We start from the raw sequence: 12,909 nt of genomic DNA, 5'->3' as shown, positions 1-12,909 counted from the left end.
CGGAGCCACGGGGGGAGCAGACACCTGTCCCCCTCGTGAAACTCTCCTCCAGAGACGCGTCACCTGCTTGCTGTCAGCTTTGCGACCATTTCCAATGTGCTCGTCAATCCAGATCTACTAAAGGAACCACGTGCTGGTGAACGCTGACCCCCTGGGGCCGCCGCGGGTCTTCTGCTCCAGGCTGGCAGCGCCTGAGAGCGATGCCGGAAGCCTGGAGGGGGCCCGCCTGGTGGCTGCGAGGTCCCCACATGATGCCTCTGGGTCCTGCCCAGCAGGCTGGGCTCTGACCCGACCAGAGGGTGAGACGGTCACAGAAACCGTGTGATGTCCCGGGAGCTGCTGAAACAGGACAGTCAATCAGCAAAAAGCACAAACAAACAAAAAAACAAAACCAATCCCCTGAGCAGTTAAATTAACATTCTCGTTATTCTTAATTGAGTGAAAGAGCCGCACTTTATGGAATTTCGATAAAGACAAGCCAACCGTAACAGACCAGAACGCTGCATTAAACCTGACTGACTGCAGCTGATTAAATGCACTACTGTCCCACACGGTTTTGCAAATTAAGCCACTTTGGTTGTGCTGGAGACCAACGGAGTATTACAACTAGAATTATCCCCATTTCCTGTCCCTTCAGACATGCAGAAGTAACCATCATCACCTACTGCTACTCATCCTTCCCGAGTGGCCCCGGACACAGCGGCAGGGCTGGGAGGAGCCACAGAAGCAAGAAAGTCCCTTTTCTCCAGCGTCAGGAGCCCTGGGGTGTCCCGGCCTTAACTGTGGGCTCTTGCCTCAAACAAGAGCTTAGAAAGTTCTCAGCAGCCCATGGTTCCTTTACTTCTGGGCAGAGCATCCAAACCAGTCCCATTTATAGAAGAATGATGGGTGGACGTTATGTCTCAAATGGTGTAATAATTTAGTGTCAAAACAAACCAACTAATTCTTCAATATTTATATTTACAAATACTTTAAAAGTTTTAAAAATCCTTTAGCTTGCCACGATTCTTGTAGACTTCACTCCCTAAATGTTCTGAGTGTCCACACATCAGATGCAGGAAAGAATATTAGAAAGCCTAGATCCCAATCTTTTCCAATTCAAATGCTTTTGCTACGTGACCTCAAAGAGCCCAGCAAAGTTGTCTCCTGTCCACCTGCAAACTCCAGCCTCACTCCTTTCTTTTTGGAAGATTCTGCAGCCACCAAACAAACACCCCCATGACTATTATTGCCATAGGGATGTGCTGATAAAGGCCGAGGGACCTTGGATACCACAACAATTTTGTACCCAAATAATCCATTTTTAAAAAACAGAACAAATTTTTCTCTAACAGAAAATTCCCCTTTTTTTCTTTTGTCTTTGAACTAACATTTCCATTCTAATTTGTCTGATGGTTTCTTCCTAAATGTACGATATTTTGTGGTTAAAGTATTTTATTTTCTCCTTTTACATAGTCCTTTACTTTTATGTATGCTCTCTAGGCATTTTATTCTTGTATTTTCTAAATGTTACATAGTCATGTATTTATTTTATACATTTACGTATGTGATCACATACGTATATATTTACTATTCATATGTGATTTGCACAAGGACTAGTTACCAATCATTTGTCTCTCATTTCCTCATTGCTAGAGACATTTCTGGGACACACTGATTCTTATTGATACCGGTCCCTTTGACTTAGAGGCACCTGCATGACTCAAAAGTCATGCTTGAAAGTAGTCTGTAAAATCAAAACATCATTAGACACAACTTAGCCTCAGCAGGCACTTTATATTTTTGTCAAAATATACCTTGACCAATAGAATGAAACCGCAGATCAGTCTGTTTATGGAAAACATTCCCATTTACCTTAATTGGCTGACTCCATGCTCTCTGTCAAATCCGTGAACCAAGTGAGACTTGTTGATACTTTCTCTCAGAAAAAGCTTGACTTATTTCTGATTCAAACAAATGTATTTACACAACCATCTCACTTCTGAATTTAGGACATTTCAGCAAGTTCCAAAGATTCCACTTTCTAGCAGAAACTTTGTCCTAAAGGTAAATACAGGCGATAGGAAAGGGCATCCTGCCCAGGTGGTTGTAGGAGCTTTGACGGGAGCACGTTCAGCACGGCAGGGTTCCAGGTGTGACTCTGTCTGGAGCCCCAGGGAGGTGCCCACGGCGAGCTCCCGAGTGAGACACAGCCTTCAGAGGAAACGCAGGGAAACTGGGCAGCGAAGGTGGGAGACACATGGATGGACAGGACGCCCCAGGTTCAGGTGCTGAGGGGGGAGGGCACGTGCATGCGGGCTTTGGGAGTCAGCTCCCTCGAGACCACCTGCGCCCTTACAGCCCGGGAAGCGTCTCAGCACCACGGGGGCGTGTGGTCCCCACTGGACAGAGGGCTTCACCCCCTACAGTCGCCCCAGGGGCGCCGGCTCCACCGTGTCCCTGGGGACAGTTCACTGCACCGGCCCTGCTGCTTCGTCCCTCCTCGACTCAAACACGGAGCCCCGCTGTCTCCACAGAGACCACCCTAGGCGGGGAGCCGCCAACACAGCCCTGGCCAGGTGGCTGCCCCCCGCCTATGAGGACGGCATCAGCGAACCCAGAGGCTGGAACCCACGCCTCCGGTACAACGGGTTCCCCCTGCCCCCGGTGAGTGCCGCTGAAACGGGGCTGGAGCCGGTTTCCCGGAACGGAGCAAACCTCCCCTCACCTTGGAGGGAGGCAGGCTTTGAGGAGATCTCGCTCAACAGGGCAGGCCCCTGCGCGGGCGCCTATATGATGGGCCTCCCGGCCCCTGTGGGGTGGAGAAGGGCTCCTCACCTTATAGCTCGGGAACTTGGCTCTGACAGATCAGCGCCACTCAGCCAGAGTGGAACAACACAGAGTTAAGCTTCGTCCAGCTTTCGACTCTTTACAAATAGGTACAAGACTAGACACGTTCAAAGACACTTACAATTGATTAATTCACTCATTTAAGTGGCAGCGATGGTAATCGCTACATACTCCCGGAGGCAAACAAACCCATACCTGATCTACTGATCACTTGGGTCCAAAAACGGATCATTTGTCCCCAATTCGACTGCTCGCTTCAGCGAATAAACCAGCGGGTAGCCACTCACATTCCTCGGCTTATCCCCCCTCCCCAAGCCAGCAAGGCTGCGTCTCTCTGCGCCTCTTCTCCCCTGAGTCAAGGACGGTCTCAGAGTCTAAGGACCCACGTGGTTAGATCAGACCCCCTTGGGAATCCAGGCTCGCCCCCATCTCGAGGTCCTTAAAGTAACCACATCTGCCGAGTCTCCTTTGCCATGCGATGTATTCACAGGCTCCAGGGATGGGGGAATGGACATCTTCAGGGGCCATTACCCTGCCTACCCGTCCACCCTCTGACCCCAGAAGTCATATCCATTCCACACGCAAACTGCATCTACCCCATCCCAAGGCCCCCCAGAGTCTCAGCCCACTACAGCATCAACTCAAAATCCCAAACCTGATCTAAATCTCGCCATTCTCAGACCCCCAAATCTCATCCTCTGAATAATCTGAGTCAGGGATGGGGAAGCTCTGGGTGTGACCCCTCCTGGGGCAAAACTCCCCTCCTTTGGGGCCTATGAAACCAGAAAGCAAGCCTGCCCCCAAAATGCAGTGGTGGGACGGGCCCGGGATAACAGCTGTAGACGTCCTGGTTCAGAAACAAAAAAATGGAAAGGAGAAAAGAAGTCATTGATCCCAAACAATTCTGACTCAGGCCAGGTAAATGCCACCGGGCCTCAAGGCCTGGGAACAACCCTCCGGGCTCAGGGCTCTGCCCCTGGGCCCCAGGCTCTGCCCTCTAGGTCGAGGACTAAATGGCACTAATCACTAGATGACTCAGTTTAATCCCCACGACAGTCCCGAGAGGTCAGCATTTTTATGTTTATTTACAAGTGAGGAAACTACGCTCAGCCCTAAATCACCACCCGTGCATGTCGGGGAGGGGAGCCGGGGGGCCTCCAGGGACCCCATCCTGCCCCAGGAGTGCCAGCGTCCTGTGAACGGGCGCTAACCCCACCCCAGGGGTCTGCTTCCCCCGGCCCTGCAGGACGGCCTCCCGCACGTGACGGCTGCTCTGTCCGCCCAGGTCCGGGAGGTGAGCAGGCAGGTCATCCACGTTTCCAACGAGGCTGTGACGGAGGACGGCCAGTACTCTGACCTCCTGATGGCGTGGGGACAGTACATTGACCACGACATGGCCTTCACGCCACAGAGCGCCAGCCTCGCTGCCTTCGGGGGCGGGGCCGACTGCCAGCAGACCTGTGAGAACCGAAGCCCGTGTTTTCCCATACAGGTAGAATTTTCAAACTTCCTCATGTTTACTATAAAACTAACAGGTGCCGTCTTCAAAACTCAGACACAAGTCACTTTTGGTCCTGTCTCCAGGGGGTAACAGCTGTTATGAATTTCCCGTGTTTCCTGCCAGAAGTTACCTGCACATATATGTGTAGAAGATTACGTGTGTGTGTGCTTATACCTTACATTTTTTGTGTCCTACTATGCGCACGTCCTGAACCCGGTACGGGTCACTTAGCAATAGTTCTTACACTTCTCTCCAGCTCATTAAACGGACAGAGGCTGGGTTGTTATGACCCTCCCTACCCCACTGTGTTTGCATTATGACTGACTTAACCAAACCTCCTTACTCATGAGCACCGGAGTTGTCTCCAGTTTTGCTGCTGTTGTTACGCCGTCACAAATAGCGAAGCAGAGAACACACTCTGACCTGAATCTTGGCCACACGTGCATGCCTAACAGACAAACCACTGGGGATACAAGCGCTAGATTCAGAGCAGGCGCCGTGGACTTTTGACAGAGATTGCAGAACTGTTGTCTGTTAATATTGTTCTGGTTTTCCCTCCGACCTGCAAGGGAAGAGGTATACAGGTAGGGTTTTTAATTACTCCTCCTAAGAAAATATCTCCACGGCTGGCAAGGGGCGTTTCCTACCTAGGAGAAAAGACTGCTGGGGCTGGGGTCCTCACTCACGTTGATTCCAGAAACCTGGGCTGAGCAGCGAGCGATCGCGCAGGTGGCGCCCTGAGCTAGGAAGGCCGGACACGGAGGAGGAGCTTCCTGGTGGGAAGCTGACGTCAGTGATTTAATACCAGGGTGCTTTGGGTGAGCCCCGGCCCTGGATGAGTGGGCTTGTGGAGTGTGTGTGTGTGTGTGTGTGTGTGTGTGTGTGTGTGTGTGTGTGTGTGCATGCATGTGTGTGTATGGCGCGGTAGGTAGACAGGTAGACTATAAACCCCTGGCATCCGCAGAGGTGGCCCCCCAGGCAAGGCAGAACACACCAAAAGGAAGACCTGGGGGGACGGGGGAAGTGGGCGCCACCGCACGGCTGCATCAGTCAGAGCAAAGGGAATTCCGACCAGTCTAATCGCCCAGACCCTGGGAGGAGGAGGGCTGCCCACAGAAGAGTGGACGGGGCCCCTGGGGCGCTGGCAGAGGAAGGCCGGTGCTGGAGGGAGGTGGGCGGCCCGGAGCGCCTAGCGTCTCGGAGGAGGGGGCCCAGGACCCGGGCTGACCCGCCGTGCCCTTCCCGCAGCTCCAGGCCAACGCGTCGCCGGCCGCGGGCACCGCCTGTCTGCCCTTTTACCGCTCGTCACCCACCTGCGGCTCCGGGACCCAAGGCGCCTTCTTCGGCAACGTGTCCCGGGCGAACCCGCGCCAGCAGATGAACGGGCTGACCTCGTTCCTGGACGCGTCCACCGTGTACGGCAGCTCCCCGGCCTCGGAGCTGCGGCTGCGGAACTGGACCAGCGCCGAGGGGCTGCTGCGCGTCAACGCGCGCTTCCGGGACGCCGGCCGCGCCTTCCTGCCCTTCGCGCCGCCGCCCGCGCCCCCGGCCTGCGCGGCCCGGCCCGGCGCCCCCGGGGCCCGCGCGCCCTGCTTCCTGGCGGGGGACGGCCGCGCCAGCGAGGTCCCCGCCCTGGCGGCCCTGCACACGCTGTGGCTGCGCGAGCACAACCGCCTGGCCGCCGCGCTCAAGGCCCTCAACGCGCACTGGAGCGCGGACACCGCCTACCAGGAGGCGCGCAAGGTGGTGGGCGCCCTGCACCAGGTGCGCGCAGGGGCCTCGCGGGCACCCCGCGGGGGTGCGTGCAGGGGTCTGGTGGGCCCCCCGCCTGGGTGCTCAGAGCCTTGCGGGTGGACGCCCCGCGTGGAGATTAACCCCGCTCCCGTCTGAAGCACTGGGTCCCTGGCGCTCCCGTGGGAGCTGCTCGGCTGCCCAGGGACTGGCGGTGATTATCCACCAGGAGACTGACAGCAGTAGTAACAGGCACGGCCCCTCCGGTCTTCCCCTGATATCCAGACCATTCTAAGTGCTCTGAGGGTTCTAACTCATGTAATCCTCAGGGCGACCCTTTCAGATGGGTGTCCACCAGTGATTTTGGTATTGTGATATTTTGGAGAGAATGAAAAGAAAAACAATCTGTATGAGATTTGCAAATTAGCAAGTTAAAGTAAGGATTTATTATGATATTTTAAATCTTGACTCACAGGATGCTGGGTGGAGTGTCAAGTTGGCCAATTATAATGGAGCGATGTTGGAAAAACTACTTACGTCCATCAAATAACCTTACTAAGTCCACTGGTCTCACAGGGCTGTTATGAAGGTGGAGTGCTTTGTTTTAAACCAGTGGCTGCTAGTCATGTGTCTCTGATCTGGGCGCTACAGCAGGCCCTTGATATCATCCCTTCATCCCCTCAGTGACCCTGTAAGTCCTGTTTTACAAAAGAGGAAGTGGGGTCTTGTCCAAGTTCTCACAGGGACCACATGATGGGCTGGGCCGTCCCCAGGCACTGCCTGTCCCTTGCCCACCTTTGGTCCCCTGTGGCCCAGCCGCCCAGGAGTTAGAGCAGAGGCTACAGAGCCCGGCTGTGCCCAGTGCCACCCCATAGATGTTGGTGGGTTGGGGGACTCGGACGTGGTCCAGGAGAGTCTGGGCAGCAGTTGGGGGTTGTGATTCTTCACCCGCCGAGGAAGGACGTCAGTGTTTTAATACCAGGGTGCTTTGGGTGAGCCCTGGCCCTGGATGAGTGGGCTTGTGGAGTGTGCGTGTGTGTGTGTGTGTGTGTATGGTGCAGTAGGTAGACAGGTAGACTATAAACCAGGCATCTGACACACAGACAGTCTGCCTGCTGCCTGGATGAACACTGCAGCTTAGTGTAAACGAGCTGACAGATGTGAACACACAGGATTGATAAAAAAAGAAAGGCACAGGAATTTGTGAAGGGGGAATTTGAGTGCAGCATGGCCAGGAGTCTTGTGATGGTTTTAAGTAACAATCAAGGACCTCATCCGTCAGCCCTCACCTGACCCCCTTGAACAGAGTGGCCTGGCCAGTCGGGAGACGTTAGGATGAGGTCCCCACTTCCGAGCCGTCCTTCTCCCTCAGCAGGCTCCCTGGTGAAATAAGTCCCGGGATCATACCTCTTTCCGGGTTGTTGTCACCACCCAGCTATGTTTTGTTTTGGTTCCGTCTGTGCCCCTCCCCCAAATGTAAGCTCCAGGGAGACAGAGAAGGAGTCCAGGGAGACTTCCCAGCACCTGGACCCAGCCTGGCTCTAAGAGGTGCTTCACAATGTGAATTCATGAGCGAAGACCAGATCCCAGGAACAATCCCTGAAGTCCTGCCGTGCTGTCTCCCCGGGAGCCGGGATGTTGCTTAAACTTTCTTTAAACGCACAAGAACTCAGTCGGCATAGGGGCCTGAGCTGAGTGGCTGGGTCTCAGATCCATGTGGACCCTCCCGGAGAAGAGGCTCCACGACCACCGTGGGGACAGTGGGGGGGGGGCGGTTATCTGGGTGCACGCGGCCCTAGACTCATACATTAGAGGTGGTTGCATTCGAGAATTCCGAGAACCCCTGCTGGCCTGGAAATAACGTCATGTGGCTCCTGTGCTTCTCATATAGTGAGATAATAAGTACGACCATGGCCCTGAGAAGCGGGAGGGAGGGGCAGGGAGGAGCGCTTCGCTGGACCGCGGGGGGTGAGGAACCGCTGAGAGGGTTTTCAGCATTGGCCTGGCAATTCCAAAGGAGGGTTAGGGCCACGCCGATCAGAGTGAAACAGGGCTGCAGCCCTCACCCTGGGGAGAGGTCCAGGCATTTCGGCAAAATCGCTTCCAGTCACATTTCAGATCAGATCGCGAGAGACTGGTGATGGGGGCTGTGCTCCAAGGTCGAGCAGGGAAGACGTGTGGGCTGGACTGGAGGGCGCCCTCCACTCTCTGAAGTAGCTGCTTCGGGGGCGAGAGGAGCCTTGCCAGCCTGTGACGGCAGCCCCTGCGTCCTCCGGGGTCACAGGTCGAGCCTGAGTTAGGGGAGCGGGGGAGGAGCCACCACTAAACGCTTCCCACTTGAGTTTGAAGTTGTCTCACGTCCCTGGCGGAGAAGAGAGATGATCTCCCGTCTGCTGGGGGCAGAAGGCATCGGAGAAGAACGCTGGTGGGAATGGAAGTCGCTGCCAGGTCCCCTCCCGGGGTGGGGAGAAGGCACGGCTGCAGCCCCGGGCTGGTGGTGTGAGCTGGCGGCTGCTTCTGTGTGATCAAGTCCTGACTCTGCTCGAACGCCGGCCGGGCACGTGGGTGCTTTGCTCGGACCCGTGAACCAGCTCAGGGATGACACCTCGGTTTAGAGACCCCAGCCAGGCCCCCGTTCCAGTCAGCCCAGGTCTCGGAGGCTTGTGCACTTAGAAGGCACACTCCGTCGTTTGGAAGGGATGGCCCACAAGGACGCACATGCTCTGCTGTTACTTTCATGTTGTTTCTGAGAACGGTACACGTTCCCTTCCTGCACCCAGAAGCTGAAATGTAAGACCTTTCCCTCTAGGATAGAATCTTTCCTACTGGTTTATATTCCTCATTTAGATGTGGCTCATGGACCAAAATAGTCTCTTAAATATCAAGACAGTTTGACCCTGATTTTTACAGCTGAAAGAAATGCTGTTGAACCTAAAAGCAGACCCTTGCGTGAAATTCTCCTGGGACCACGTGGCAAGTAGAAATGACAAGGTCCGTGATTGCACCTGGTTTACCATTGACAGGGCACGTCAGCCTGTGTCATTCTCTGACTTAACTCTAGGAACAGATCAAGGAATCAGGTGCTACTGTCGTTTCACAGGAGAGGAAGTCGCTGTCACCGCAGGTTACCCCCCGGGAGCAGATCTGCACAGGCAGAGCCTGAGGCCACACTGGTGCCCACTGACCCGGCCGCCCCCGGGCCCATCACCGTCCTGGGTGTGTAGTTAGCCTTGTAACCTCCTGAACAGCCTTTTAAAAAAACCCAAAATCCTTTCAGAGGAGTTCAATTTGAGCCTTTGTTGCAGAGACCTGGTCAAATTAGCAATTGTATCCGTGCCTCTCACTTCATCCTCTGATATAAAGGCACCTCCCCAGGGTCAGGGCCTGTCCTCTCATTGTACACGGTGCCATGCGTCACTGCGGGCTGGGACAGAAAGTAGGAATTTAGACTCATTTATAAAACTCACAGCACGAATTCATTTCCCATTGAAACTACAGATGGTCCCTTCCCGCTGTATTTCTCTGGCTTTTACAAAGAACTAACAAGTGTTGATGGAGAAAATTCAGAAGGGAAAAAAGGAATAACACAGGGATCTCGGTCCCTGCTTACATTTTAACTCGTGGAAGCCATTCCGACCGTATATGATCTTCAGGTTGTGTATCAGTTCCTTCAAACCTGGGGGCAGGGAGTTATCCATGCACGGAGGTATACACTATATACAATATACGCATCTACTCCGTATAATGTCTACGTATGATACCATATGTCTGATATGTATAAAGCCATACAGTATATAATATATACATGTACTTGATAGAATGTCTGTATATAATACCATGTAATCTAATACATATAAACCCATGTATATTTTTTATTCTCACAAAAACTCAAAGGAAGAGGTTTTTCCAGAAGAGGAAACAGGTTCAGAGAGGTCAACCTCCCAGAGTCACGTAGCTGAGAAGGGGGGGATATGGGGTTGCACCTCACCTTGGTCTAAATCTTCAGCCTCTGGTGCCCAAACCCAGCGAAGGGACTAGATTTCTTGTTTATGCTTTAGGTCCTGGTGTAAACGGAGGGCTCGTAGGTGAAGTGGGAGTGAAGGGGGCTGATTGTTGGACAGAAACTTTTTCATGTTTCTAAAAGAGTGTGGCGGGCGGCAGCCTCCCTGGTTCGTCTTCACGCGCTGAGGGTCCCCCTCATTTTCCGTGGCCTGGCCTGGCCTGGAGGGTGTCTGGGGGCGTCTCTGACATGCCCTGTACAACCCCGTAAAAGCCGAGAGCTCAGGACTTTATCTGGAATAGGTGGTGCTCCTGTACCTGCTCTCCTGCTTCCCTGTGCCCCCAGGTGGCATGACCCCCGGTGACAGCTCTGCAGATGCAGCAGCCCCCAGGCTTGTGCGGGAAGAAGCCCCCCAACCCGGCATCGCTCTGACTGTGACCCCGCATCCAGCCAGGGGCTCCCCTGCCCTGGCTCCCACCCACTCTCCTTTCTCCGCAGGTCATCACCCTGCGGGATTACGTCCCCAAGATCCTGGGCCCCGAGGCCTTCGGGCAGCACGTGGGCCCCTACAGGGGCTATGACCCCGCCGTGGACCCTACGGTGTCCAACGTGTTCTCCACGGCCGCCTTCCGCTTTGGACACGCCACAGTGCACCCGCTGGTGCGGCGGCTAGACGCCCGCTTCCAGGAGCGCCCGGGGCTCCTGCCGCTGCGGGACGCCTTTTTCCGACCCTGGCGGCTCCTTGAGGAAGGTGCGCGCCCCTGGGCCACGCTCGGGAGGGGGAGCCAGGTGTGCGGTCACCTGCCCGCTGGCCGGAGGTGCTCGGGTCAGCAGCGGGCATGGAGAAAATAGATGCATCCGAAGAGGTTTAAAAAGTGATCCTGGTCATCAGACGCTTTCTCTGGGGTTTCTGAGCCTCCAGAATTCCCAGGGGCGGCCCTGGGCTCCCTCAGCCAGGCTGCGGCTTGTTCACTGGTCCAGGCTTTAGACTCAGCAAACACCTCCTTCAACTGTAACGTTTCTGCTGCTGAAAAACAAGCACAAAACCTCCACCCCTGAGGCTCCATCCTGGTTTCCTTCAGACACACGTCACGGTCCGGCCCGTTGGGGCCCTGATGGGGTGAATCCACCACGAGGCAGCACCCTAAGGGCCCAGGAAACCTGGGAATCCCTGGAGGTGAATTCCTGAGATTATGAGAGACATCTGTTCAGAACCAGCGTAGTTGACGATCTGAGACCTTGTCCTGTTTCCCCAAGACTCACCTGAGAAAGCGCATCCCTCCCCTGTGCTGTTTGCAGGTGGTGTGGACCCCATCATGAGGGGCCTGCTGGCGACACCGGCCAAGCTGCAGGTGCAGGACCAGCTGATGAACGCGGAGCTGACAGAGGGGCTCTTTGTGCTGTCGGACTCGGGGACCCTGGACCTGGCGGCCATCAACCTGCAAAGGGGCCGGGACCACGGCCTGCCAGGTGGGCCCTCCCGCTTCCTTTCCTGAGGGAGCTGCCAGCTTAGCTGCTGTTCTAACGTGTCTCAGACCTACTGCCAACGTCTGAGAAGTGGCTTTTAAAGCCTCTGTAGCCCCTCCCATTCTAACTGGAAAATCGGGGATCCTTTCCTCTAGTTCTGTTTAGTCTGAACGCGAGCCCCCCACCCTTTCTGTGTCCCGGTGCCTCCGCGCCCTGCGGGGAACTGGCCCAGTCGAAATGCGTTTCCTTGTGTCCACGCGTTCATGTGGCACTTCTGTCGGAGGTCTGCTGTGTTTGAGGCCCCGGGCATAAAACAAGACCCAGTCTTGCCAAAAGGGCCGCGGACGGCTGAGCACATAACCAGAGAGGAAATGACGGGGCACCTTGGCCAGGTTCTGGTCAGACCCAGATGGCGTGTAAGGCAAGGGTTCACGTGCCATCGCCCTGAGGAGGGATGGAGGGTCTGGAGGAGGCGGCCCCTGAGAGCATGGGACGCGGAGGGGGAGGATGAGGGCACCAGCGGCCCAGCAAAGCCAGAGACGGCCGAGGGGCTGAGTGCGCAGTCAGGGTGGACACCAGGGAGGAGGAGGACGAGGAGGCTGAGTCCCCAGCAGCCGGGGCTGGGCGGATCCTGGGAGCGGCAGAGACGAGGAGGGAGCTGCAGCCCCAGAGTCAGACAGACGTGGTCCTTTCTGTGGCTCTCCCTGTGTGCGTGTGTGTGTCTGTATGTCTGTGTGTCTGTGCGTGTGTGTCTGTATGTCTGTGCGTGTGTGTGTCTGTGCGTGTGTCTGTGTGTGTATGTTTGTGTGTCTGTATGTCTGTGTGTCTGTGTGTGTGTGTATGTCTGTACGTGTGTCTGTATGTCTGTGTGTCTGTATGTCTGTACGTGTGTCTGTATGTCTGTGCATGTGTGTGTCTGTGCGTGTGTGGTCTGTGTGTGTGTGTATGTCTGTATGTCTACGTGTGTCTGTATGTCTGTGCGTGTGTGTGTGTGTGTCTGTGCATGTGTATGTCTGTGCGTGTGTCTGTATGTCTGTGTGTCTGTGTGTCTGTGCGTGTGTGTGTCTGTGCGTGTGTGTGCCTGTGTGGAAGGAGGGGTGCTGGTGCCTGTGCTCTGGCCGCTCCTGTGGGAACGTGGATATGGCAGGTGAGCCCTGGCTTCACTGCTCAGCAGAGACGAGAAGTGGGTAAAAGTGTGACCCACTCGGGTGTGTGGGGTTCAGCCTTGTCCCCAAGCGTGATGCCTGGCTGGTTTGTGGACAAACTCTCAATAAGGCCCTGCCGCCCGTGCTGGAATAGTCCGACCGTGAGGTCTGCAGGCCGTGGGGCTGCGAGGTGGGTTTGCGGCGGGGACCCTGTGGCCAGAGCCCCAGGTCTCGAT

The 12,909-nt window shown here is 55.3% G+C and overlaps 1 protein-coding gene across 1 annotated transcript in view; it reads left to right on the top strand.

The window, feature by feature from the left end:
* The window catches only part of TPO (thyroid peroxidase), a 46,693-nt gene that overhangs the window by 14,998 nt on the left and 18,786 nt on the right, over positions 1 to 12,909 (top strand). Inside the window, exons 5-9 of the mRNA XM_082428101.1 lie at positions 2,517 to 2,646; positions 4,115 to 4,321; positions 5,579 to 6,094; positions 10,560 to 10,812; positions 11,361 to 11,531. Coding sequence (XP_082284227.1) covers positions 2,517 to 2,646; positions 4,115 to 4,321; positions 5,579 to 6,094; positions 10,560 to 10,812; positions 11,361 to 11,531 — 1,277 coding nt within the window. The remainder of the gene's footprint in view (positions 1 to 2,516; positions 2,647 to 4,114; positions 4,322 to 5,578; positions 6,095 to 10,559; positions 10,813 to 11,360; positions 11,532 to 12,909) is intronic.

This window comes from Balaenoptera physalus, assembly GCF_965194825.1.
Source record: "Balaenoptera physalus genome assembly, chromosome: 15".
In the NCBI taxonomy this organism is placed as follows: domain Eukaryota; kingdom Metazoa; phylum Chordata; class Mammalia; order Artiodactyla; family Balaenopteridae; genus Balaenoptera; species Balaenoptera physalus.
The sequence above is the reverse complement of the archived record's forward strand: the minus strand, read 5'-3'. Positions and strand labels throughout refer to the sequence as shown.